This window comes from Vicugna pacos, chromosome 34, assembly GCF_048564905.1.
Source record: "Vicugna pacos chromosome 34, VicPac4, whole genome shotgun sequence".
Classification (NCBI taxonomy): Eukaryota; Metazoa; Chordata; class Mammalia; order Artiodactyla; family Camelidae; genus Vicugna; species Vicugna pacos.
Genome location: NC_133020.1, coordinates 10,885,466 through 10,909,596, shown reverse-complemented (window position 1 = coordinate 10,909,596; position 24,131 = coordinate 10,885,466). Strand labels below are relative to the sequence as shown.

Genomic DNA, 24,131 nt, shown 5'->3' with positions numbered 1-24,131 from the left:
TGTTATCACTGACGAAAGTGATATATATCCAGGAGACTTTTTTTTAATAAAAGGAGTAATTTTGGCACGTAACCTCTGTTCTTTAAAGAAACGTTAAGTCACAACTAACTTAGTGGAATCTTCTTTCACCCGCATAGGGATACGTGCTGTACCAAAACCCTTTTGGACACCAGTTGGATGACCTATTTGTAAAGATATACATAAAGTGCTATAGATATCTCAATATAATTTTTTCTGTGTTAAAAATTACAAATATTCAAAAATCGATATTTTTAATTTCTGTGGGAATAGGCAATATTGGGCTATATTGTTCCTTCTTCTTTTATCTTGAAAAAAAAATCATCCAATATTGTACATTTGAGACATTAACAAATCACACCAGGAATCCTCTCTAGTAAACTATGAAAATCAGCTTTAACTGAATGAAAGATATTTTCCCCAATTTCAATGAAAACATTTGTTTGGCTAAAGAACAGATCACTCCATGTGCTTCTGCAGCATATCAGGAAGTAACCATTTACTCACATCCTCTCAACTGAGATATAGAAGTGGTTCTTGATTGTACAATTTTGCTGTTTGTCCTACTTTTACCATTACGCCTGTGTTTGCTCATTTTGTTTGTATGTTATTTTTGTGCTACTGTTTTTCAACCGATTAGGCCTTGAGGAACTTTTTCTATTCCTGTGCTGGCTGGTGTGTGGTAACGTTCATCCTGGGAGTGTGTGACCGACACAATGACAATATCATGCTGACAAAGTCGGGCCACGTGTTTCATATTGACTTCGGAAAATTCTTAGGTCACGCACAAACATTCGGAGGGATAAAAAGGTCAGTGCTCAAATGACGTTTATTACGATAATTAAGCCATCTCCTGGAGTGATCTATAACATGTAATGGCACAGAAACCCAGCAGATGACTTGCTCCCCATCTCTCAGATCCCCCAAGGTAACATAAGCACCATTATATATCCAATAATATTGAAGGAAAGATTATTTTCAGTAGATTGTTAATGGAACAAATTAGGTTTCCTCAACTTGTTAGTGGACTAAATTGGCCTTCTTCCACAGGATACTAATCCTGTGGCAGTCTGAATTGTCTGAAATATAATATTTTCATTTTCTTATAAGCCTTGATTGGAAAATGAGGTATGAGCTCATGGTCTCAGTGCATCTGGTATATTGCTCAAAGCAATCACCACCCTGGTCTACCTGTCATAAAATGAGCACACTTCCTGCACTGAGTCAGGCTCGAATCATTCCGGACATATTTAGTAAGTACCTACCATTGAAGACTCTGGGGATACAACAGTGAACAAAGCAGATGCAAACCCTGATCTCTTCAGTAGGGATGATGGACATTAAACAAGATAACATGAGGAAATGAGGAGTTTAATTTCTTCCTAAGAAACTAAAGCAGAGAAATGGAGTTGAAAGTAACTGGGGCAGGGATGCTATTTTAAAGAGGCCTCCTAAAGAAATCAGAGATAGCTGTGTGGTGAGCAGTCACCTTGTGGAGATGCATGAGGCGCATACTACAGGAAGAGAGGACAGCAAAAAATAACAGCCATGAGCATGGAATAAGCATGGCGTGTTCCAGTGACAAGCTGAAGGCCTGGGGCCTCGAGGTGGGGTAAAGAGGGGCAGGCAGTAGGAGGTCAAGATGAAGAGGCCGGTAGAGGCCAGTGGAGGCCGGATCAAGTAGGGCACTGAAGACATGGTGTAGAGGTTGGCTTTTATTTGACATTCAGAGGCAAAGCACTGACAGATTTCAGTGGATTTCAAAGTTCTCTCCTGCTGTCCTGTAAAGTAGTGAGAGATGAGTTAAGAAGCTATTGCAATAGTTAAAGCAAGACTTTAATCATAAAGCAGTGGTGAAAACGGACAAATTCAGAATATATGTTGGAATCTGAGCCACTGGACCTGTTAATTGGTTGGACATTGGCAGTAATTAATGGGCTGGGAGAAGGGGCCCAGCGGGTAGAAGAAGAAAGAAAAACAGTCCTGGACGACTCCTGGATTTCTGTTCTTAGTCAACAATTGTATCATTTACTGAAATGGAAAAGACTAGCAGATGTGAACAGATTTTTGTTTTATTTTATTTGAGCTGCGGGCAAGGAAACCAGAAGTCTAAGACTAAAAGCCCCTTTCTTTAAAAAGATACTCCACATTAAGGTGGAAATGGGCTCAGACCATTCCAAAGACTAATCAGTCACTTTCAGCTGAAAAAAAAAATCTCCTCAGTAGAAGAAATCACAATGTCTCAAAGCAGAACAAGAACTTTCACCAGATGGGCATAATCTGGGATTAAATCGCCGATATAAACTATGTAATATGGTTTAATTCTTATAAATTGCTATCTCCTATTTTGTAGAGGCATACGAATGGAATTGTTTTACTTTTTATTGTTTTCAGTATGTTTCCTTCTTCAATGAGTAAGCTCAGGAAGACTCACCGCATAGTGATTCATTCCATAATCATCTATTGAGGATGGTCCTTGTGCCAAGGACTATGATAAACCGTGGGGATACAAAGATGAATAATACACATTTACCACCTCACTGGGGCTTACTCTTTCTTTAGAATACTAAGAAGACAGACACGTAAAAAATTATTCTAAAATGTGGAAGGCAGAGATACATGTATAGACCATTAGAACACCATAGTGGAGAGATACCTAGTTTATGAAGGACAAGTATTAATTAACAAACATAAGCATGTTACATAATTTACTCGTAACATTTTTTTTCCCTAGAATCCACCCTTTCCTTAAAATGTAAAGATTAGATTAAAATTTTAACCTCTTTATTTTGCTGTATTTTCCACTGAGAACTTGGGTTAACCCTTACTCATTTATTTGACCAGCATCTGTGTTGACCATGGGGATGGGTAAAAGATGCACAAAGATTTTCCAGTTCTACAGAAAAAGTTTCAGTTGGGGAAACATAGAAAGTAAAGGACAAGTTACTAAACTATATGGTAGGTGCTGTAATAGAGATACGCACCAGGGTCCATAGAAAAGGTGGAAGCCAGTTTGTTTGTAGATGTTGCAGCAGTTCCTGCTGCTTCTGTAGTGTGATGATTTCAATCTTTTTTTGTGCAACTGCTACAAAGTCATAAATCTGTGCCCAGCACAGAGTCACCCTTACACTAGGTTTTGATATTTGCTGAATTAGCTAGCCAATAAACTATTCACAGTAAGTCCTCAATCATTCAATAATTATTAATTAGATGAAAGAAAATGAAGTTGGCACTGTCTTCGCTTGAGATTATTAATGACTGAGCACCAGCTAAGAAGGCCAGTTGCAGCATTAGGACCCACTTGGATTATTGTTTGCAGGATTTTTATCTCCATTAGCAGCTATGTAAGTTTCTTCGGCAGTGTCTCCTTGGATTTCTTTCCTGCTGCTGATACTTCTGCCCTGAGTTTCTTTAACCTGAACTATGCCCACTCACGATTACTCACTATATATTTTGAATTGTAGGCACCACCTAATAATTTTCTTCCAAGTCTCTTTCAGTTGTTTCTGGAGTTCATTTGAGTATTGTTTCAATAGACAGCTGATTTCTTCCATTCTAGGTCAAATGGTTGCTCTTCTTGGTTGCTAGGTGGACAAAAGGCCTTTTATAAATCAAGATCCCCCCTAGGATAAATGAGCATTCTTATGCATGATACATTTATTACATTATAGAACTGATCTCCAGAGAAAAGCCTCGGTCCACCTCACTTCTTCTGCACACCGTGATGTACAAGACCATGTTTGTCACTCATGCCCTCTGAGTATCCTAACCTCCCATAGCCTACAAGGCCATATAATGCTCCAGTAATAATCACAACTAAGCTAGGATCATGCTCTTTAACATAAAATGCTACAACCACTGGGAGTAAAGAGCATATGTGTCCCTGACACATGTGTTTCTCCTATTGTCTACTCCATAAAAACACGGAGAAGGAAAGCATTTGTGTGACTTTTTATGGTTTATAAAGTGTTATTAACATACATTAACTGATTTTACTTCATAATACAATTGCCTAAATTATTGCTCAATTTCACATAGAGAGTATAGTTTCCAGTTGTGGATGGGTTGTGGATCGACAAAAAGAAATCACATACATACGTGAAACCCCTCTCTAAGTGGCTGATTTACCCCTTAGCCAGGGATACAGAACTTAATAATGGACATTAGCAGGCCAACAAAGCAGAAGCAAATGCAGTACATCTGGGGAGAGATTTTTCCCTTGGTTTCCTTAAGAGGAAGCAGCAATGAAGTGACATTCGCCTTACAAGTAGGATCTTGAGAAATAACGGGATTTCTTGCTGGGCCATCGCCCTTTTATGCTCATACTTACATCATCATTCCAGAACATCTCACACTAACCATCTGAGTGATTCTGTTTAAGAAATGTTTACAAACATTGAGCTCTCCTGATTCTTGACGTGCGCTGAGTCATCCCAGCAACACTCTCATTTGGAGTTCTTGCTCAGGTGTCCCTGAACCGTTCCTCTGAATTCAGTTTTTCCAGAAATTATCTAAAAAGCCCATCTTCATGCTTAGACCAAATCTGAGACTCCTGTAGACTTTCTAACTTTGAAGAAAGAAAAAAAATGACATCTCAGTTATGAATTTGAAGGACTTCACGTCCTGTACATAAATAAGCAATTCTTTCTTACTGGTTTTAAATATGAGATTAGACCAAGGGGATTTACAGCAGCGGATTAAATCACAGGACAGTTCAACCCCAGCATTACTTACCGATTCTGGGGGAAAAGCTGGCTAATCCCTGCAGTAGAAACAATGAGAACCTTCACCAACTTTCTGAAATCAGTTGGTTTTCCTTTTGAAGTATTGCTTAATTATTATCTTCATTTCTTTATTTTCTCTCACAAATATTCACATGAAAGTGGTTAACAAATTGCGCATCCCCAATTTTTCACTCAAAATTCCCCTGTAACAATGATTTCTATATAATTGTTTCATTACATAAAAGATATCATTATAATAAACTATAAATTTAAATTCAATGATTTCTTGACAGTAACTTTCTCTTACAGAGAAGGAGAAATTAAGGAAGGCCTTTACTGGTGATGTTTTTGTTCTCCTAGCTCACTGTCTTATACTCTTATTTTTTCAGACTTTATTTCCAGTCTACATGGTCTTTCTCTTCAGTAATACTAGACTTGGATGAAGTCTTTCTTACAGCCTTCTTTCTAGATAATTTTAGAAGCCATATGAGCAGAGGTTAAGGTCGAATACCCTGGAGACAGACTTTTTTTTTTAACCCCTTACAAATCATTTACTAATGATGTGACCTCAAACAAATGGCTTCTCTGTGGCTTCTCTGTGCCTCAGTTTAATCAATTATGAAACAGATTGCTTTGAAGATTAAATTAATTGATGTATGTAAAGTGCTTAGAAGAGTTCCTAGCACTGAATGAGGGCTCTATAAGTGTTGCAGTTAATTATAATGGAAGTATTCCAAAGGAAGTGACAAGAAATGAGAATGCATCTTTAGGTAATTATCATTTCCTTTTGTCTAAAATTATCTAAATATCTTATTTTGGTACTTTTTCAAGTATGTGATTTGAAATTCATAATTTGAACCATTAGTTCTTTAAGCTCTCTGACCTTGAGGCTTGTTGAATGACAGACTAGATTGCACTATTGGTCAGGTTTAATTAGATTGTAAGGTTATTTCACCAAGTCATTCTTGACTCCTGATGTCATTTCAGACATAAGCGGAGGTGTGCTGGATCTGGCTTACACTGGCTTGCAAGAGTTTGTGTGTATTTCTTCTTAATTCCACATTCAATGATATAACACTGGTAGCCTGAAATCAGTCAGAGTGGGAGAATGTACATCATGAAAATTGGCAAACGTCACCAATCAGAGCCTTTTTCTCCTAAGAGAAATGAGCTGGTTATTAAATATTTACCACCACACTATAACATATAAGTCCATTTGAAACAAATGAAAAATCATTTCAGAACTCAACAAAATAAAATTCAAAATCTCTTTTCCTATTAAAATATTTATACCTAGGTGATCAAAATATTATATCTGTCTTTACAAAATAGCTTATACCTAGTTTTCAAGTTTTATCCCAGTAGATCAGCAATTATCTAATATAATTAATCTCAGAATTTTCATCTCAGTATCAGTCATAAAAATTCCCCATATCTATAATCATTTTGACATTATCCTCAATAGTTAATTACCACTAATTTTAAAATGTTTAATGTTTAAGTTCTAATTTGAGTGTTATTTATATTCTAAACATCCTCAATTTAACCGTTTTTGGGGAAAAAAAAAACTCCCTTAGCAGATTAAAAGATTAATTTTTGTCTTCCTCCAGTCATTTGGTTTAATGCAATATTCATAATAATCTGAATGCTGTATAGGTATTAATGATCTGCCACATGCTTTAATTACTATCTTAGTATTCTTTGAAACTAGGTGAATTTCACCAGTCTGTTATTCACAAGCTTGTTTATCAAGAAACATTTAACTCAAACTCAATTGCATCAAAATTTACTAGAAGAAAAACACATTTTCCAATAGCTCTCTAATTGTGAGTACCATAAGGACATCTTTGTATCTTAAGCACCTAGCTAGTGCTTGACACTTAGCAGAAGGCTCCGTTTTGGTTAACTGAAGGATCACTACAAAAAAGCCATGAAATTTATGTCTCTTGACCCGACAAACTACAGTCTTCCTAAAGATAAAGTTACTAAGAACTTGCCATATTCTGTTCTTCTAACCAGAAATTTACCAAGGGATTTTTACCTGACGGCCACTTTACATGTGGGAGTCCGGGAGGTGAAACTCAAAATTTGATACATTCTCCCTCACACCCATTTAGGATGGCTACTATCAAAAAAACAGAAAGTAAGTTTTGACGAGGATGTGAAGTAATTGGAACCTCTATGCAATGTCAGTGGGGATGTAAAATAGTACAGCTACTATGGAAAACGTAATGGTTGTTCCTCAAAAAAATAAAAATGGAATTACCATAGGATCCACTTCTGGGTCTATACCCAAAAGAATTGAAAGCAGGGTGTCAAAGAGATATTGGTACAACCATGTATATAACAGCATTATTCACAGTAACTAAAATGTGGAAGCAACACAAATGCCCATGAAGAGATGGGTAGATAAGCAGAATATGGAGTCTACCTACAATAGAGTATTATTCATCCTTAAAAGAAAGGAAATTCTGACACATGCTACCACGTGGATGAATCCTGAGGACATTGTGCTAGTGAAATAAGCCAGTCACAAAAGACAAATGACTATAGGATTCCACTTATATGAGGTTCTAAGAGTATTTCAGATCATAGCTACAGAAAGTAGAGTGGTGGTGGCCAGGAGCCAGGGGAGGCAGGGGGAATGGGGAGTTGTCATTTAATGGATATAGGGTTTCAGTTTTAAGAGATGAATTGTGGAGGTGAATGGTAATGATGGTTGCACAACATTATGAACATATTTAATACCAGTGAACCGTACAGTTAACAATGGTTGAGATGGTAGATTTTATTTTATGTCTACTCTACCACAATGACGTCATTGAAAAAACATTTGGTACACTAGGTTTTACAAAGTCCTCCCCCAGTCACAAAGCCAGTCCCAGGCAAATGACACCTAGCATTTGAATAGTGCTTTGGGTTTTCAAAGTGCTCTCACACGGTTCCAAGACAATTTCAAGAAATGAAGTTTGTTTTATCATTCCCAACTTCTCACTGTTGTTTCTCCCTCTTCTATTTCACCTTGTCATTCCGCTATGTTTACCACCTAGTTTCTTTTGAGTAACCTTTATATCTACCTCCTTCCCATTACAAGTTAAAAAAAGAAAGTTTCTCCAATGAAAAAACCAACCGACGAATGATGACTTTTCTTCAAAGAGAGACTTGTAGATTTTCAGATGAAAAGAATGAAGGGTGCTTGAGAAAGGAAGAAAAATTTGTGACAGAGAGGGAATAAAAGGAAGGAAACGAGAAAGGGAAGGTGGGAAGGAGAGAGAGAGGGAGGACAATTTAAATAGGTAAGGATTCTGCCTTTCTGCACCCCGTGCCCCATTGAGAACAAAACATGCGTAAGATGGAAGACGTGAGTGCTGACTCCTCAGCTGGTCTAACGTACAATGTGCCTGTCAATATATGCATCTCATAGTCCTGAGTCTGAATCTGGTTTTTAAAGAAAGACATTAGTGTGTCTCCTAAATATGAACCTAGTATTAGCACTTCATCTGGTGCCCAAACGAAGAAACGGTCCCTGACTCTGTGCTGGGAGAAGCACTCCTGGTGTTAAAGTTAGTAAGAGATAAAAGATCCATTCAAGCTTGATACCTAAATTTTGATCATGCATATGGTAACGTTAAGAGTATTTTAAATGTTTTCAGAGGTAACTTAGGCTATTCTTGATTTTCAGCTTCAACCTGATTTTGGAACCTAGTCCTAAAATGCAATACTGCCATTCATTGTCACCGAGGCATTATAGCATTGATCATCTTTTCCTTATATCCAGACTAATTTCTGTTCCACACATACACTGGAATTCCATGCAAAGCATAACTGTACACTTTCCCTTGAACCTCAAGCTCAAGGGGGAAAAACATGGGAATTTGGAGGAGCTGACCAATCTCTTCCCATTCTCATAAAATCTTGACCTACTATAAGCTCTCAGCCAAAATACCAGACTTAGGAAAGTAGGACTGATAATTTTGAAGAGGTAGCTGTTTTAAATACCCTTTCAAATAAGAGAGACGATGTCCCTGAGCCTGGGAGTAACTCCAGAGTCAGGATTTAAAGTTATTAGGCTATTAAAGATCAGGGACCTCCGGGAGTCTAACTTAAGACCCACAGTGTGTTTGCGAAAGAGGCTAGATTGGGGAAAAAAATATGTTCTACACTTAAGAGATTACTGGTAAGGGTCTCCTTAGTTAATACTTGCTGAGAGCTTGGAGATCTCACAGGACGTTAAATGTTCTTTTTGCAATAGTACCCGCACCCTTATGTTCTTATTATATTGCACATTTGAGGTTTCCTGTATTGTCTAATTATACAAGTTTCTATCCTATCCATTGGAGATTCCAAATCTGCCTTTTCAATTAACTCATGGATATTAGACAAGAGACTTGTGTTCTTTTTGTTGGACAGCAAAATGTGCTCTCTGAAATGTAGGTCGTTTGTGATACCAGGAAAACTGTAGGCTTCCATTCCCCGGTGTACTCTGTAGTCATTTCTTTGTATGCTGATATCACCATTCACTATGATGGGAGTCTGCGGCTTTTAGAAATATTTAAAAAAGTATATTTTAACGTGACTGTGATGTTTCTTGGGGACAAAAGCCGTTTTAATTCATGAAATTAGTATTAATACTTTAAATAATAAAAATAAAATGTGCTTCATCACTGAGTCCCACATTTCAGTTCAGGATACAAATACATATTCAAACACTTGAGCCTTTCAAGCCTGTGTTTATACACGTCCCTTTCTACGTGTCCATTTACTGGCTTTATCAGTTGCTCAAGTAAATACTAGATGAAGTATACTATAAAAGGAAGAAATATGTATGTTCACAGGGCACAACAGGTAGATTCTACTTTCACGAGCCCTTGCTGGAGTTCCCTATCCTTCCGTTCCACTCTCCACATCCCCTGACTCCATTACCAGTACTGAAATGCATAGCTCTTCTCCAGTTGCTGTGGAATATCACCAGGAGTGACAGAAAGCAATTGCTCCTTAGTGTGGCGCTGCATCATTCAGTATTCAGGGTTAGATTCTAAAGGAAATAGTCAAAAGTACCCTTTAAAGCTTTATCAGTACTTGATGTGCAAGCTTAATTAATCTTAATTAATCTTTAAAGGTAGCGACCATTATTTTCTCTAATTTACAAATCAAGAACTATGACAGCAAGAAGTCTTAGTTGTTATAACTTGTCCAAAGTCACAGGCAGTAGATGACAGGACCCTTCCCTGGCTGGCCATCAGGCCCTGCCTCACGCAGCAGCTGCCAGCCCACTGGTGGGCAGGGCCGGGTCCTAGCTGAGGCTGGCTGTGAGGCCCAGGGGAGCCCAAGAGGGTGAGTCCTGGGGCTAATGTTGGCCCACTATATCTTAGCTTTTACCTGAAACGTTTTTCCTAAAAGATCAACATACCATCTAAGGAAAAAAATAATAATAAAGTAAAAAAAAATTATCACATTGAATACATCATCTATTCTATCATTTCAAAATTTAGCAGTAAATATATTCTCTGTAAAATCGCCTTCATTATTAATTGGTCCTTCCATTAGTTTTTAATGGGTAATAGTCACATCAAATACAACCTGGAATTAACTATTTGAGACAATACAGGCAACTTTGTAAAATCGCTTGTCCTTCCTTCTCTGTTGGAGCTCAAGTACTTATTTAAAGGCTACAATTAGCAAATTTTTCCAGCTGTCCTGCAACGAACGTGGTTCACCCATTAGAGTAGAGAAAAAATAGCAAAAACTGTCGAATAGAAATAAGGAGTTGTAACTGCCTAATTTAACCCTACAAACCATTTCTCCTCCTGCCTATAATTGCCGTTGTTTTTGGTTTATAGGGACCGAGCGCCTTTTATTTTTACTTCAGAGATGGAGTACTTTATTACAGAGGGTGGGAAAAACCCACAGCATTTCCAAGATTTTGTGGAGCTTTGCTGTCGAGCTTATAATATTGTCAGAAGGCACAGCCGACTGCTCTTGAACCTGCTAGAAATGGTAAGTCCCTTGGGGAAATAACAGAAATAATAAGCTTCATTTATGTCTCTCTTTCAGTAGTCTATCTTTGCTAATGGCTTGGAGTTCCTGAAAGAGCTATTCAAAACAGAATAGAATGAACAAACTAAAAGTACCATTGTACAGCTTATGAACACATTTCTTAATAATTCATAACGTCAGTTCACAGTTATTGTCTCAGACCTTTCTTTTCACAATAATATTGATGTACTCAGGGGTTATCTCAGTATCTTTTGATTAAAGATCAAGGACAGTAATTTAGAATATTGTATCAGTTGTATTGTGCTTTAGGATTTTTCAGAAATATTTTTGAAATACTACCTCATTTACACATTATGGCAACCCAATGATGTAGAGCAGGCAAAGACTTTTTCTGGTTCCCCTCCCAATCTCTGCCTTTTATCCCTTGCCTATTTTCCAGATTAAGAAACTGGGGGTCAAAAACGTAAGGTGACTTGCTAGCAACTCAACTCCAAAGTAGTACGTTTAGTACATTAAGTCTGCTGAGTCATGGTCCTTTGTGCTCTCTGTTGACCAACAGGGAAATGTTTACTGTTTCATTCCAGTGGGCAACGGAGAGACCAGATAGTCAGGGTGAGAGGACAGGGATCTGATGGAAATATCTTCACAGAGAAGAAGGCGGTGATTTCTTTGGGCAAGTACATACACGCTTGTAATTGCAGCAAATTGTAGGAGAGAAATATATCTCTTGTAAATCAGCATTTTGTTTGGAGTCAATATAATCATCAAAAATAATTGGTTCAGAGCCTCCAGATGACAGTTCTGCTAGATGCTGTTAAGGGCACAGGCTTGGTGGCGGGGCATTGCTGAGTTTGAGATCTAGCTTGGCACTTTACTGGCTACATTCCTCAGGTTGTGTTACTTAACTCCAGCAGGACTCTGTTTCCTCATCTATTAAGTGAAGGTAATAGCATCTACCTCGTAAGGCTGATAAATAAATGACCTAATAATGAACATTCGCATGAGCATTATTCTAGGTGCTTTATGCATATTGATTGATTTACATGTTGTAATAACCCTATTAGATAATTAATATAAAGCACTTAGCACAGTACCTATCACATAGCAGGATTCAATTAATTTATTATACTAGATCCTTGTAATCTATAAAAGCACTGTCCATACAGTATCCCCTAATCACTTGATGATTTAAATTTAAATTTACTAGTATTGAGCAATGTTTAAAATTGAGCTTCTTAGTCTCACTAGCCACATTTCAAGTGCTCGATAGCCAGGTCTGGCTAGTGGTACCATATTGGACAGCACGGATATAGAACACTCCCATCATTGTAGAAAAGTTCTATTGGGTAGTGCTAAATAAATGTTGACCTTGTTGCAATGAAGACTTGATTTTGATCCTTGTTTTAATTTTTAAACAACACATGCACCTTGCTTCTCTCCTCTCTGTCTTGAAAAATATGAATTTCTAAAAATATTATAAACATGTAGTCCTTCATATAGAAAGACGCTTTGGTTACTTCATGTGTAAACTGGATATATAAGGTTCTGCCCATCTCCAAAATCTTCGAGTTGGCCTTCCCTTAATAGCCAGTGACTCATAGTGGTAGAATTTTATTCTATCTCCCAATTCCGTTAGGTCCTATTGCATTTATGAGATGGTATATAGTTCATAATTTGTATTCATACCACAAAGGAAACTCTGCAAGGAGTGAGTCCATGTCCTTGACTCCATTTCATAATAAATATCCAGGTAGTATCAACTCTGATATCCTTTTGGGATCCAGCAGGGTCTAACTCATGAATCCATGAGCTCTTGCGTATTCACTAAATGCCAGACACTGTGGAGGATACATTAACATATGAGACCCAGTCAGTCTTAAAGTTTTCAATTCAGTAAGGAAGATTAAATTCATGTACACAAGTGAATGAGGTATCCATAACTTCTGAATGTCTAAAATGCTATAAATAACTGCATACTAGAAGTATCACACTCTTAACAACTACCTTAACCAGTCACAGACATTTCAAAAATAAACCCAAAGCAGAAAAGTACAAATGTAGTTTTATGCTGTTTCTCAGGTAACAGTAAAATTACGCTGAATGACAAGTAAGCATATTAAAATAATGTGAAAGGACAGCTTTTTGAAAAAAAATGATTCTGAGACACATTGGTGGGCTTTTTTCTCTCGTTTAATAAACGTTTCTACCTACCTAAAAAGAAAGCTTCCAGCATATGAGTCGTAATATAAATAATCATTAAAGGGTTTATGTAACATTATTTCATTTAAAATAAGCAGATATATGATATTTTAATCAAGTATTGAAATAATTTCTCATAAAATAATATTAAAGTTGGATGTTGAAGGTTTCTCATATATAGTATGTGCAAAAAATTTTCCTGTATTTTTATTGTTCAAATGTGACTTTTAGGCTAAGGAAGAAGATTCGTCAACCAAGGGTAATAATTCAGATTAATCATATAATCTTAGATTTAGACTTTTACAGAAATTGAAAAAGATCAGAAGCAATGTGGACCCATTAGACCAATGAATAAATATACATAAGACAGCAGCGTGTTATTATCTGTTTCTGGTTATTCACCTCTTGATATTCTTCCCTTCAGATTTCTTTCTTACGGGATTCTGTAGATTATCAAAGCATCAGCAAAGGTTTCAGGATCATACCTTCTTTGATAGAGCCTCTTATAAAATAAAAGCCAAATTTAAATTTACAAAAGATTATTTTCTACCTGTGTGGCTAATCTATATTTCCCTCAATTCTCTCTCAAACTGACTCTTATGTTAACTTCTTTAAAAAGAACTTAATCTACTGTGCCATGACCCAGTTACAACTTGAGAAATACTTGACATGGGTCATAAATTCTGCCATGAGTGGACAGGGCCCAGGATTACAAGCCACAGGCGTCTGGTGAATCGACTATGTAGTTAATTGCTTGTCCTTGGTGAAGAGGAGCATATTTCCAGATATTGGCAGTCCTTTTTATTTACTCCTGGGAAAAGCGGGGAAAAAATAATCCATGAAATTCCCATCGTGCTTAAAAGCAAAACATCTGTAGAGACCCAAGAGTGTTGCTGGCTGAATTCACTAACATAAAAGCCTGTATTTCATCAGCTTTTCTCTTATTAAAAAATCAATACTAGCTATTATGGAAGGCTCCCAGAGAACACAGGAACCATTCACCCAGTCTAAAATGTTTATCACACTCATTATTATATCAGATATTTCCCAGCAGAAATCCTTCTGACTTCTCTACGTGATGGCAAAGAGTGTCTGCTTCCCTGAGCATAACTATTAGTAGGAAAATAACAGACGTAAGAGAAAATGTTAAATGTTCCTGTCCTTTCAAAAAGAACCTGTTTATTACCCAGACTAGCCAACCTTTTCCTTTCTTATTGCCCTGATGAAAGTTATTACCCACGTCATCTAAGCTAGGAGGCACTTGAACCACATCTCTGTGGGTCAGTGAACAGACAAGGCAAGATGGACCCAGGTATGAGGCAGTCCTCACTCTGATGTGCAGAGTCTCAACACTCAAAGCCCCCTCTCTAAGGAACGAAGCACAACAGCAAGGGCAAAGTTAGCACATGTTACCTTTAACCAGCCACACTAAGGAGAGAGCGTTTGGATTTGAAGCCATCTGCACTTGACAACTGGTGTGTAGTGTGTGTGTGCTTGTGTGTGTCTGCGTGTAGGAAGGGATAAGCATAGGGTGTGCTTCCCAAGGATGTGTTTGGCACAATCCCGAGTGAACAAGTAGAAACTCAGAATATCCAGAGAAACTTAGAAAGCAATTCTGATCTAGCGAAGAAGCTTGGTCTTAGCAAATGAGCATCGTGTGATAAGGGAGAAAACAGCCAGAGTAAAGTACACCATGTCTGTAGCAGCCCAAGTATAGAACTGAAGAAAAACCTTCACGTAGACTTTAGTTGCCGTCGGCAATGTATCTCCCGATGGCTGATTTTGTAGTTAGGGTTGAATTTGTTATCTATAGATTTTCAGTGACTAATCGGGTCAGGTATTTTTTTCATTCATTCATTCATTCATTCATTCATTCAATCATTCATGTATTCATTATTTCACAGACTTTCATTAAGTTCTGTTTACAAAGCACCATGCTAGGCAATATAGACAATTCAACATTGAGTAAAAACCTAGTTTCTGTTCTCAAAGAACTTAAAATCTAACATGACAAACATACACATGAACAAAACATAGTTAAGGCTAGGCAGCAGGAAGTACAGTGAGAGAGGTGGAACCCAACTAGGATGGTTGTACAAAGGAAGGAAGTAATGAAGTCTTATCAAGAGGATCTGTGGTGTTTCAAGGAGGAAGAAGCATTTGAGATGAGCCTTCAGAAAGAATTCCAATAGTCAAGGAGGGAGGGGAACAGAATCCTGGCTGAAAGAAAAATATACATATATCTAGAATTGAATAACTTATCTCCATTCCTAGACAGTCTCCTTATCCAGCCTCTTATTTGGCCCCACTTTAATCTGTTTTTCACATGTAACTATGATGATCTTTTCAAAACGCAATTCATTCTTTTAATTCTCATTTTAAACACTAAAAGAGCTTTCCCTTGCATTTAGGATAAAGTACAAACTCTTCCATATAGCTAAAATACCCTACGCTACCTGCCTTTTCAGCCCCATCTCCTGTCATTCACCCACAGGACACTCAATGTTCCAGAAAGCTATCTTGAATCTAGTCTGCAAACAAATGGAAGCTATCTTGCTCTCCTCTGTCCATCTATATGCTGTTCCCTCAGCCTCGGTGGGAACAGTAGGAAAGGAAAACAGCTTCAAGTCCTTTTTTTTCTCACTTGAACTTCATCAAGTCAATTACAACTTCACCCATCCTCCATGGCCATATTCTCAGTTTACCCTCTATTTTTAGGATCAACAGCATTGTTCTTAACTTCCCACTCCTGAAAATGTGCCTCTATTCCAGAGCAGGAAATAATTTATCATCTTAGTCATGAGGTACTTATGACACTCTTCTTATTTTCTCAAAGTTCAAATTTATCTCAGAAAGATCTATCTTTTTTCTAAGATGTTTGCCAGTAACTCAGGAGGATATTATCCCTTCAGTCTACACTATAATATAAATGAAGTACTTTTCCAAAGGTTAGAAGAAAAATACCTGGACATTTGTACAGTTCAATCTTTAATTATTTCATTGCCTTAATAATCTTTAACAAATTTAATCACTGCTTAACTAGGGGAAATTGTGTTCTTGTAGTACGAGTCAAAGAGTCATGAAAGAACACTGAAAAGCAAAGGAATGTGGCAAAATATTAAGAAGCAGAAGGATCAGTTTTTTAGGTTTTATTTTGTTTTTGGACAGGAGGGAGGTAATTGGGGATTTATTTATTTAAATTTTTTTTTTTCAGAGAAGGTACTGGGGATTGAACCCAGGACTTCAAACGTACTAAGCATGCACTCTACCACTGAGCTGTACCCTCCTCTCCAGGAGGATAAGTTTTATACTCTGTCCTTACACACCATTTGACCTGGACACTTCACTTATAGGTTTCGGGGAATTAAGTTTTTCTTCTTGAAAATAGGTATTGTAATATAACTTTGTGTTATAATTTATGTGTATGGAGCTCTTTCTTCATCATTGGCATTTGATTCTCCTGGAACATGTTAGGTATTTTTATACCCACTTTAAAAATGAGAAAATGGAGGTTCAAAAGGTTAAGAGACTTTTTCAAGATCATTTAGATATTAAATGGTGGGTCCAGAATTTCTGACACTGAAGCTCATATTATTTCCGTTGTCCCATGCTGAATATGCCTCTTCTACAAGAAGACAAGATGAAGATATGACTGACATTTATTCTGAGATTTGTTTTTGTTCTTGTTTTTGTTTTGTTTGTGTATTTGTTTTGATAAGATGCTACATGCAGGATTGCCTGAGCTAAGTGGAATCCAAGACTTGAAATATGTATATAATAATCTTCGTCCACAAGACACAGACCTGGAAGCGACAAGTCATTTTACCAGGTAAGATCAGCTGCGAACGTATGCATGTGTAGAGACACATGTTTCCCATTTGAGATGATTTCAGGGTCAACAGTCATTGGTATGAAGCTGTCATTTCTAGAACAATCTTGTGTCTTTTTCCCGAGGGGTAGAAAAGGAGCGATACAGATGTCTAGCAGAAGGCTGTAGTCGGTGTTTCTGTAGCAAGCTATTGTTTGCTAACCAGCATCTTCATCTAACACATTGCTCAATAAGAGGTCATTGAAAAGAGCAAGAGCTGACAGAAAGAAATTGGCCGTTCTACTTGAACTATGTCCAGAAAAACAATTTGGAAGAAGAGATTTATGATGAGATATGGTCTCACTACTTTTATCTCTAAGGCAATACAAATATTGGAATATTTGGTGACTGTCTTCTATTTTTAATCCATTTTTTATTAAGCAAGTCCGGGAAAACACTAGTATACATCACAGTAAAAGTCTGGGCACAGTGAATATCAGTTAGACTCAGAATCTTTGTCAAAAGGGCGGTGTATTTTATAAGAGTCTTTTGAACTTCAGTTTTGCCATGGATAGCCTAATTGCTAGCAAATTTTAGATGCTTGATAAATTTTAGCCATAATTAATATCCTAGTAAATATATTAAGTAGAGAAATACAATGCTCTCTCCTGTAATTTCTTAATATTGAAACTTATTTGAGTCTAATTTTTAATTGTTCTAATATTTTCAACTGGAAATTTGTAAACACAGATAATATATTTTTAATGGGTGTATGCTTTGTCCTTTTGAAGAAAACAATACTTAAAATCTTTCTCACACAGGTATTACTTTTCTCTTCACTTCTCAGAAAGTAGAGTGTAGAATCCCTCTCCATTCCAAGGGGTAATGGGGAAAGTTCATGGGGATGTCCTAAACAGTTGAAGAATTTCATTTTTGGAAGGAATCTCTGCTTATTGAACATGAATGGTTAGGCTGTTCTTGTGGTTGAATAGAAGTAGTATTGTTGCTGGTGACTAGGTTCTCGTCTCATTGCAGAAGGAATTCAGAGACAAGACGCAGAGGTTAAGAAAGTAAAGTGGGGATTTATTAAGGGATGGATAGTACACTCTCAAGAGGAGAGCAGGCAGGCTCAGGTGAGCAGCTGAGTTTCTTTGGCAAGTTGGTTACATGGAGTGTAAAAGTGAATGGGCGGAATATTCATTGGGGAGGGAACGGTTTGGGATCATATTCCCTGATTTTCATTCCAACTCCACCTTCCCAAAGGGAGGAGGGATTTTTGCCCTTATTTAGTATGGATTGAAAGTGTCATGGCATCAGTGCATGATGGGGACTTCTAATCTGCAAGGCTAATTTTATTGTAATGAGGACATAATGAGCAAAAGGTTACATTCCAACACTGGGAATTCCTGCCTTTTCCCACCTTCATTTGTCGGCCTCCAGGGCAGTTGTCACCCCAAAATGTGTGATCACTTATCAGCCCAGAGGTTCCTGCTTTTCTTTCTGTTCAGGGACCCCCTACACGATGCAAGGCTTCCTGCATTTGGCCCGTGCCCCTCCTTTTTGCCCAATTCTTGCCATTTGGCCTGCGTCCCTCCTTTCTCTGCTCATATCTAGCTGTCTGCCTGCTGTAACATTATGACAGAGTCACAGAATATTAGAAAAGCCCTTATAGTCTATTTATTCTGACAATAAATATGCAAATGAGAAAACTGAGATCCAAAGAATTAAAAGGCTTGTCCATGATTAAAAGAAGTAGTAAGAAGTAGAGCTAGGGCTAGGGCCTAAAGCAATGACTTTGATCCCCTGCTCTAGGGTTTTTTTCAACATTCAATATTGGAAACTATATGATATGCTTATGGAACACGAGGCAGAGCCTCTGCCAAAAATATACCTTCCTGCTATCTGATTTGTTTCTGAAATTCTACCATTAGAGATTCTTTTAAGTGAGTCTGGTAGGTTTTTTGCGTCTTGAAAATGCCCTTTAATAGTAAAGATGCCTCTAAAAGAAGCATTTGTTTATATCCAGTTAGAAAACTACAAATACAGTTAACTGCCTGTGGCCGAAGACACTAGCTTGAAGACTGGCAGAGGTGTTTCAGATCTGTGGTTTCAAAGATGAGGGACTCTCAAGTTGCCTCAACTAATGAGGACAAGGGACTTGTGTGAGAAACACCGAGAAGGGCTGACAGCAGAAGGGCATCTGTCATAAGGTCCTTCGGGGTTGGGGACAGCTCTGGGGATCTCATCAGCAGGCAGCATCCTCCCACTGTAGCTGCCCTCTCCTGCTCCAGTTAACTGCATCTAAGGCGGGAGGGTTCATGTGCTACCAAAAATAGCCCCCTCAGGCTATGCCATCAGGATCTGAGTGTGATGCCTTTCTGTAAAGTGGGCTGCAGCAGGGCAGGCACAGTGATTGACAGGGTGGGGAGTGGGGGAGGAGCATAGAGAGGACCAGAAAAGGTGGAGCTTAAAAACATGTGATCGGGCTGTGGCTATGTTGATCTGTCATTGGTTGGACAAAACAGTTATACGGCTAAGGTTTACAAATAGTCCCTCCTACCATTTAAAAGAAAGGAAAAATCTATATAGTGGATGAAAAAAAGCTCTTTCAGGCTGTGGCCACAGGAAAAATGTAAATCGGCTTTAGTTGTTTGCCAGAGACCCATTCTTCCACACCCTCCGGCTTCATCCGACACGCCCAGATCTGCGAAGAGCAGGATCTTCGGTGTGAGTGAGCTTGCCTTTGCTGACTCATCTCCCCTTCTCATTTAGAAGGACGTGAACTGATACAGAAAGTAGAACTGAAGCCAGTCACCTCCTGGCAGCAAGCTAGACCTCATTACCCTGCCTGCAGATCTCTGCCAGGCTGATTTTCTCGCTTTCAGATGTTATGTAGTATGTTCTGTTAATTAAACTTCTTTCTACAACTTTATGGGAAAGAACTTGTTCTCCATTGCAAACTTAAAAGGCGTCTTAGTCATCTAAGCTAGGGCATGTCATTTCTCTGTTCAATAATTGCCTTTGACTTGCCATTTCCTGTCTCTTACTTTTGAGAACCTTATGAATCTGATTGTCTATATCAAGGTTTATCCACACCACCTCTATTACTCTCAGATGAACTCTTGTCGGGGTAGATCACTTTGTCAGTATACATTCATGCCTGCTGTCTAGTTAACTCTAATGCATAGCCTTATCAAAAGCGCTCCCAAAGAAAAACAAAATTACAGAATAAAGGGGAAGGGTTTAATGTAACTTTCAGTCCTACCCATCCCTTAAGACTCTGGACCTTGTCCATGAAACCTTCTCAGATTATCTAGTACCAACTAGTCTTTTCCTGTGTAACTGTACGGAACGTGTATTATTTCATGCTATACTTAATTTATCATTGAGTTACATGCTGTCTAGTATATCACCTTAGTTAATACACTGGTTGGTTTTATCAATTTCTCCCAAGTAGAGCAGGGGAACATATTCCCACTTCCCCACTTCCAAAAGTATCTGACTGTGAAACAAGCTCTGTTCCCTTAAAATGTGTTAACATTTTAATTTAACAGAAAATACAGTTTAAACATCAAACATTAAGTGCATAAAAGTCATATAATTATGGCTAACATTTAATACATTGCTCCTCAAGGGTCAGGCCTTATTCTAAGTGCTTTTCATATAGTAACTTATTTAATCATCACAAGTCTATAAGGTTATAGCACTTTTATCTACATTTTTTAGATTAGGAAATTGAGACCCCAGAGAAATGAAATGATTTGCTGAAGGAAATAGCCAGCCAGAGACAGAGCCACGATTTGAATCCAGGGTCTTATGCTCCAGAGCGTGGTGTCTTAAATGCTACCCTGTGAGCTCAAAACCACCCCTCCCATATGCAGGCTCTCAGGGATATGCTGCCTCGTAATTCAGACCACACTTTTCTCAAGGTTCCTCTGAGCCCATGTTGGCTTTAGTTTGACCAAGGTAGATCCTATACCCTTTCTTGGGCACTAATCCTCATTCCTGAATATCCCAAGCCTTGGTGGAGGACAGAGACCCTTCCTGGAATCATTGTCCCTGTGCCACCACCAGGTGTCCCCTGGGTGTTGGGTTGAGGATCTGCTGTAATAGCTGCCCAGAGAGACCCCCATGGGAGGATTTGACTAATGACAGCAAGGCAGTCACCTTCCTTTTTTTCTGTTTTGGCCCATTACCACATGTCCTGAACCTCTCCATATTTTTTTCCACTTTCTTCCTCAGAGAAATCTCCCACGAGACTCATCTTCCCATTGATTTCCAAGAACCTGTCTTAGTAGTATCTTTTATCCTAAAATCTCAATTACATACTTTTATTTTTAGCTGTGAGTTAATGTGTTTCGAGCTCATGTTTTCAGCTCTTCTCTAAATCCCTTGGTCAGCAGATGGAGATCAAACGTTGAGGGTCTTTTCCATCACACATTCCTCCCCAGCACTGTGAGGAACCCGTCATCGAAGTTCAAGAAACTTCAACTGAATGTGGCTAGGATTCCTTACCACTTAGAAAAGTTACTTAAATTCTCATTTAAATATTAAAAAAAATTTTTAAACAGGGTGAAGGTATAGCTCAGTGATAGGGTATGTCTAACATGCACAAGAAATGTGTAGCTCAATGGTTCAATCCCCAGTACCTCCATAAATAAATAAATAAATAAATAAATAAATAAATAAATAAATAAACCTAAAAAAAGTTTTAAAACAAATTAGGCAACATTTCTTTTGTTAATACTTAATGTGCAGTGTGAGTGTATAATGGAGGAGGGTGTAGCTCAGTGATAGAGCGCATGCCTAACATGCACAAGATCTTGGGTTCAGGCCCCACTACCTCCACTGAAATAATAAATAAGTCAATAGGAACCTAATTACCTCCCCACTCCACCCCCCACCAAAAAAAAATTAGGCTGGTGAATTAAAAACAGTAAGGGAACCTTACGTGACTTGATCCACATGCTTCAAATAAATGTTAAAAATTATGTGCACTTGTTTACCTTTTCTGTGTAAATAATACTGTTATCTTAAGCTGTGTTCTCTGACATTATTTGGATTTCAAAACTTAAGGAAAACCTTGCAATGTAGATGTCCGTGCATGTAATGTACCCAAAAAGAAACCAAGTTCAGTGACCAATCCAGCATTGGTCTTGGTGCCTCAATGAGTGACATTAACTCCAACATGCTCATGAGAGTCTCTGTACATATAAAACTCTTTGTTCTTTTTGTTCTGACAAGCTAAAAATGTTTTACTTCACTGTTTATTCTGATATCACTACTAAGATACGGATAAAAATAAGACAAGAAAATCCACCCTCTCCCACTGCCACCACTAAGCTCACAGATCTGGGTCACGAGTGAAGACTCAGCCATCTGAGACACAGCATGTGTGGATACCTTAAGTGCCCGAATCCCGACTTCAGTGTCAGTATCGAGAGGCTGCCCGTCTTTTTGAGACTTGAAAGAAAGAAATGGCTTTTCCTGCCTCTCTGAGGGAGTACTCTATTCATGAACAATACAGGACCCTACTTCACTCTTGGGTATTCACATTCTGGGTTAAGAACTGATCATAAAGGGTTTCAGAGGATTCTGTACTCTGCATAGCATTAAAAAATTTTATTACAATGAATGGCATTTAGAGAAAAATGAAAATAAAATGGGTTTACTGGCCACAAAGGTTTTTCACATCATTGCCAGCTCCTCTCTCTGCTTCCCTTCCTTGTTTTTTACTCCCCTTACAGCTGAGCGCTGTTGAATACAATCAAGAAAGTATCATGACTCAGTCCCTGCAAATTGATACTCTCATGTAATATCTCTGCTGAGCCCACTGCTTGGCAACACAGGCAACCATCCATTAAAATGCCGTCCAAATGGGTTATTTCAGAATCTTCAATCACTCTCAATCCTCGGGTTAGCTGTCCTCAGAAACAGATAACCTATTTCACAGACCAGATTGGGATCATTAAGCATAAACTTCCCTGCCTACCTCCCCTCCCACATGCAGATCATGCTTTTTACTTCACCCAATTCCTCCTCCCGAAATGTGAGAAGAAAATTTCCATATATTCCCAGATACTCCATTTGGCCAGCCGCGCAGATCCTTTGGTTTAGTGAACATAACATCCCCTGCTCTTCAGCTAAAACTGAGGGCAGCTTGAAGCAAAACAAAACCCCAAACTTCAAAGTAGCGAATTATTTGCATTAGTGAGAGATTTTGATAGCAAAAACTAGAGATTCTCTCTGGTTTCCTTGGGGAAAAGGGTATGCCTGGACTGAAACTGCACCTAACAAACTCCAGAAACCAACATGGCCGGGCTGGTTTCCAGTGGAAACAAAGACCTTCTACTCTGCTGCTCTGTACCTATCATATTCTACTTCCCTTTGCTCATTGGCCAGTTTTCTCTATATAAATTCCCGAGAGAGACAGTCTGATTGACTTAACTAGATGCCTTTGTCCCTACTGAACAGGGTCTTCATGCAAAGCCATCGTGGATTCTGTTGCCCATCCTTGTTCTTCCCATGGGCCACCCCTTCACAAAGAATATCCTGGAGCTTCTTCTCCGAACTTTGAGCTTTTGAAAGAACAGTCTTGATAATGAGGGGTCCCTGGGCAGAGCAAGCACAGTGACTCTCCTAACAAGTACGGCTGTGAAGCTGCAGAAAGTGTTGATAACATCCAGAGAGAGTGCTCCTGGACTGCCCCTCACGGACCCAGGAGTCAGTCCCTGAGCCTCCTGGAGCATGCAGACGCAATGCCAGAAGCCCCTAGTGTTCCCCTCATGCCATCTGAGTTGTTTCTCATGGCGGCAGTGTGAGACGAATCTTTATGCTCAAATGTCTCAAAACGTAGTAAGTGACTTTCTATCTGGTTTCTCTTCAAAACTGAGAAACAGAGTATGGGACAGGAATGTAGATCCCTGCATTCCTTTATCATTAAAGTTTCTTGATGCCTTTTTAGTACTTTGCAAATTTTCATCTCTTGGATTGTTGTAATTCCACAAGTATGGGTCAAAGTTTTCCTTTGCCTTAGTTTAACTGTTGATACTTAAAGAAATAAATGCTTACAAGAAAAACAAACAAAGAGAACCTAGAGAAACTAACAATCATGACATCCAACTTTTTTTAAATTAGGAAAGCAGATTCAAAGGGAAATGCAACTTAAAATAAGTGGCATTTCCCCTTTCCACTGTGAAAGTCTCCCATTTTAAAAAATTTAATTATAAGAACTAATGTGAACTAAATTGACTTTTTAAACTGCTTTTATTAAACTGCAAACAGAACAGCTTTCACAATACATCAATGAGATAAGCTAGCTCTGGAGGGGCTAGAAGCCTGGGATATCATTCCACTGGCATAACACTTATACATAATAAGACCAG

At 38.3% G+C, this 24,131-nt stretch overlaps 1 protein-coding gene across 1 annotated transcript in view; it reads left to right on the top strand.

The window, feature by feature from the left end:
• Positions 1 to 24,131, top strand: part of PIK3C2G (phosphatidylinositol-4-phosphate 3-kinase catalytic subunit type 2 gamma) — a 269,311-nt gene that overhangs the window by 182,608 nt on the left and 62,572 nt on the right. Inside the window, exons 24-26 of the mRNA XM_072954194.1 lie at positions 659 to 828; positions 10,583 to 10,739; positions 16,658 to 16,767. Of these exons, the coding sequence (XP_072810295.1) occupies positions 659 to 828; positions 10,583 to 10,739; positions 16,658 to 16,767 (437 nt within the window). The remainder of the gene's footprint in view (positions 1 to 658; positions 829 to 10,582; positions 10,740 to 16,657; positions 16,768 to 24,131) is intronic.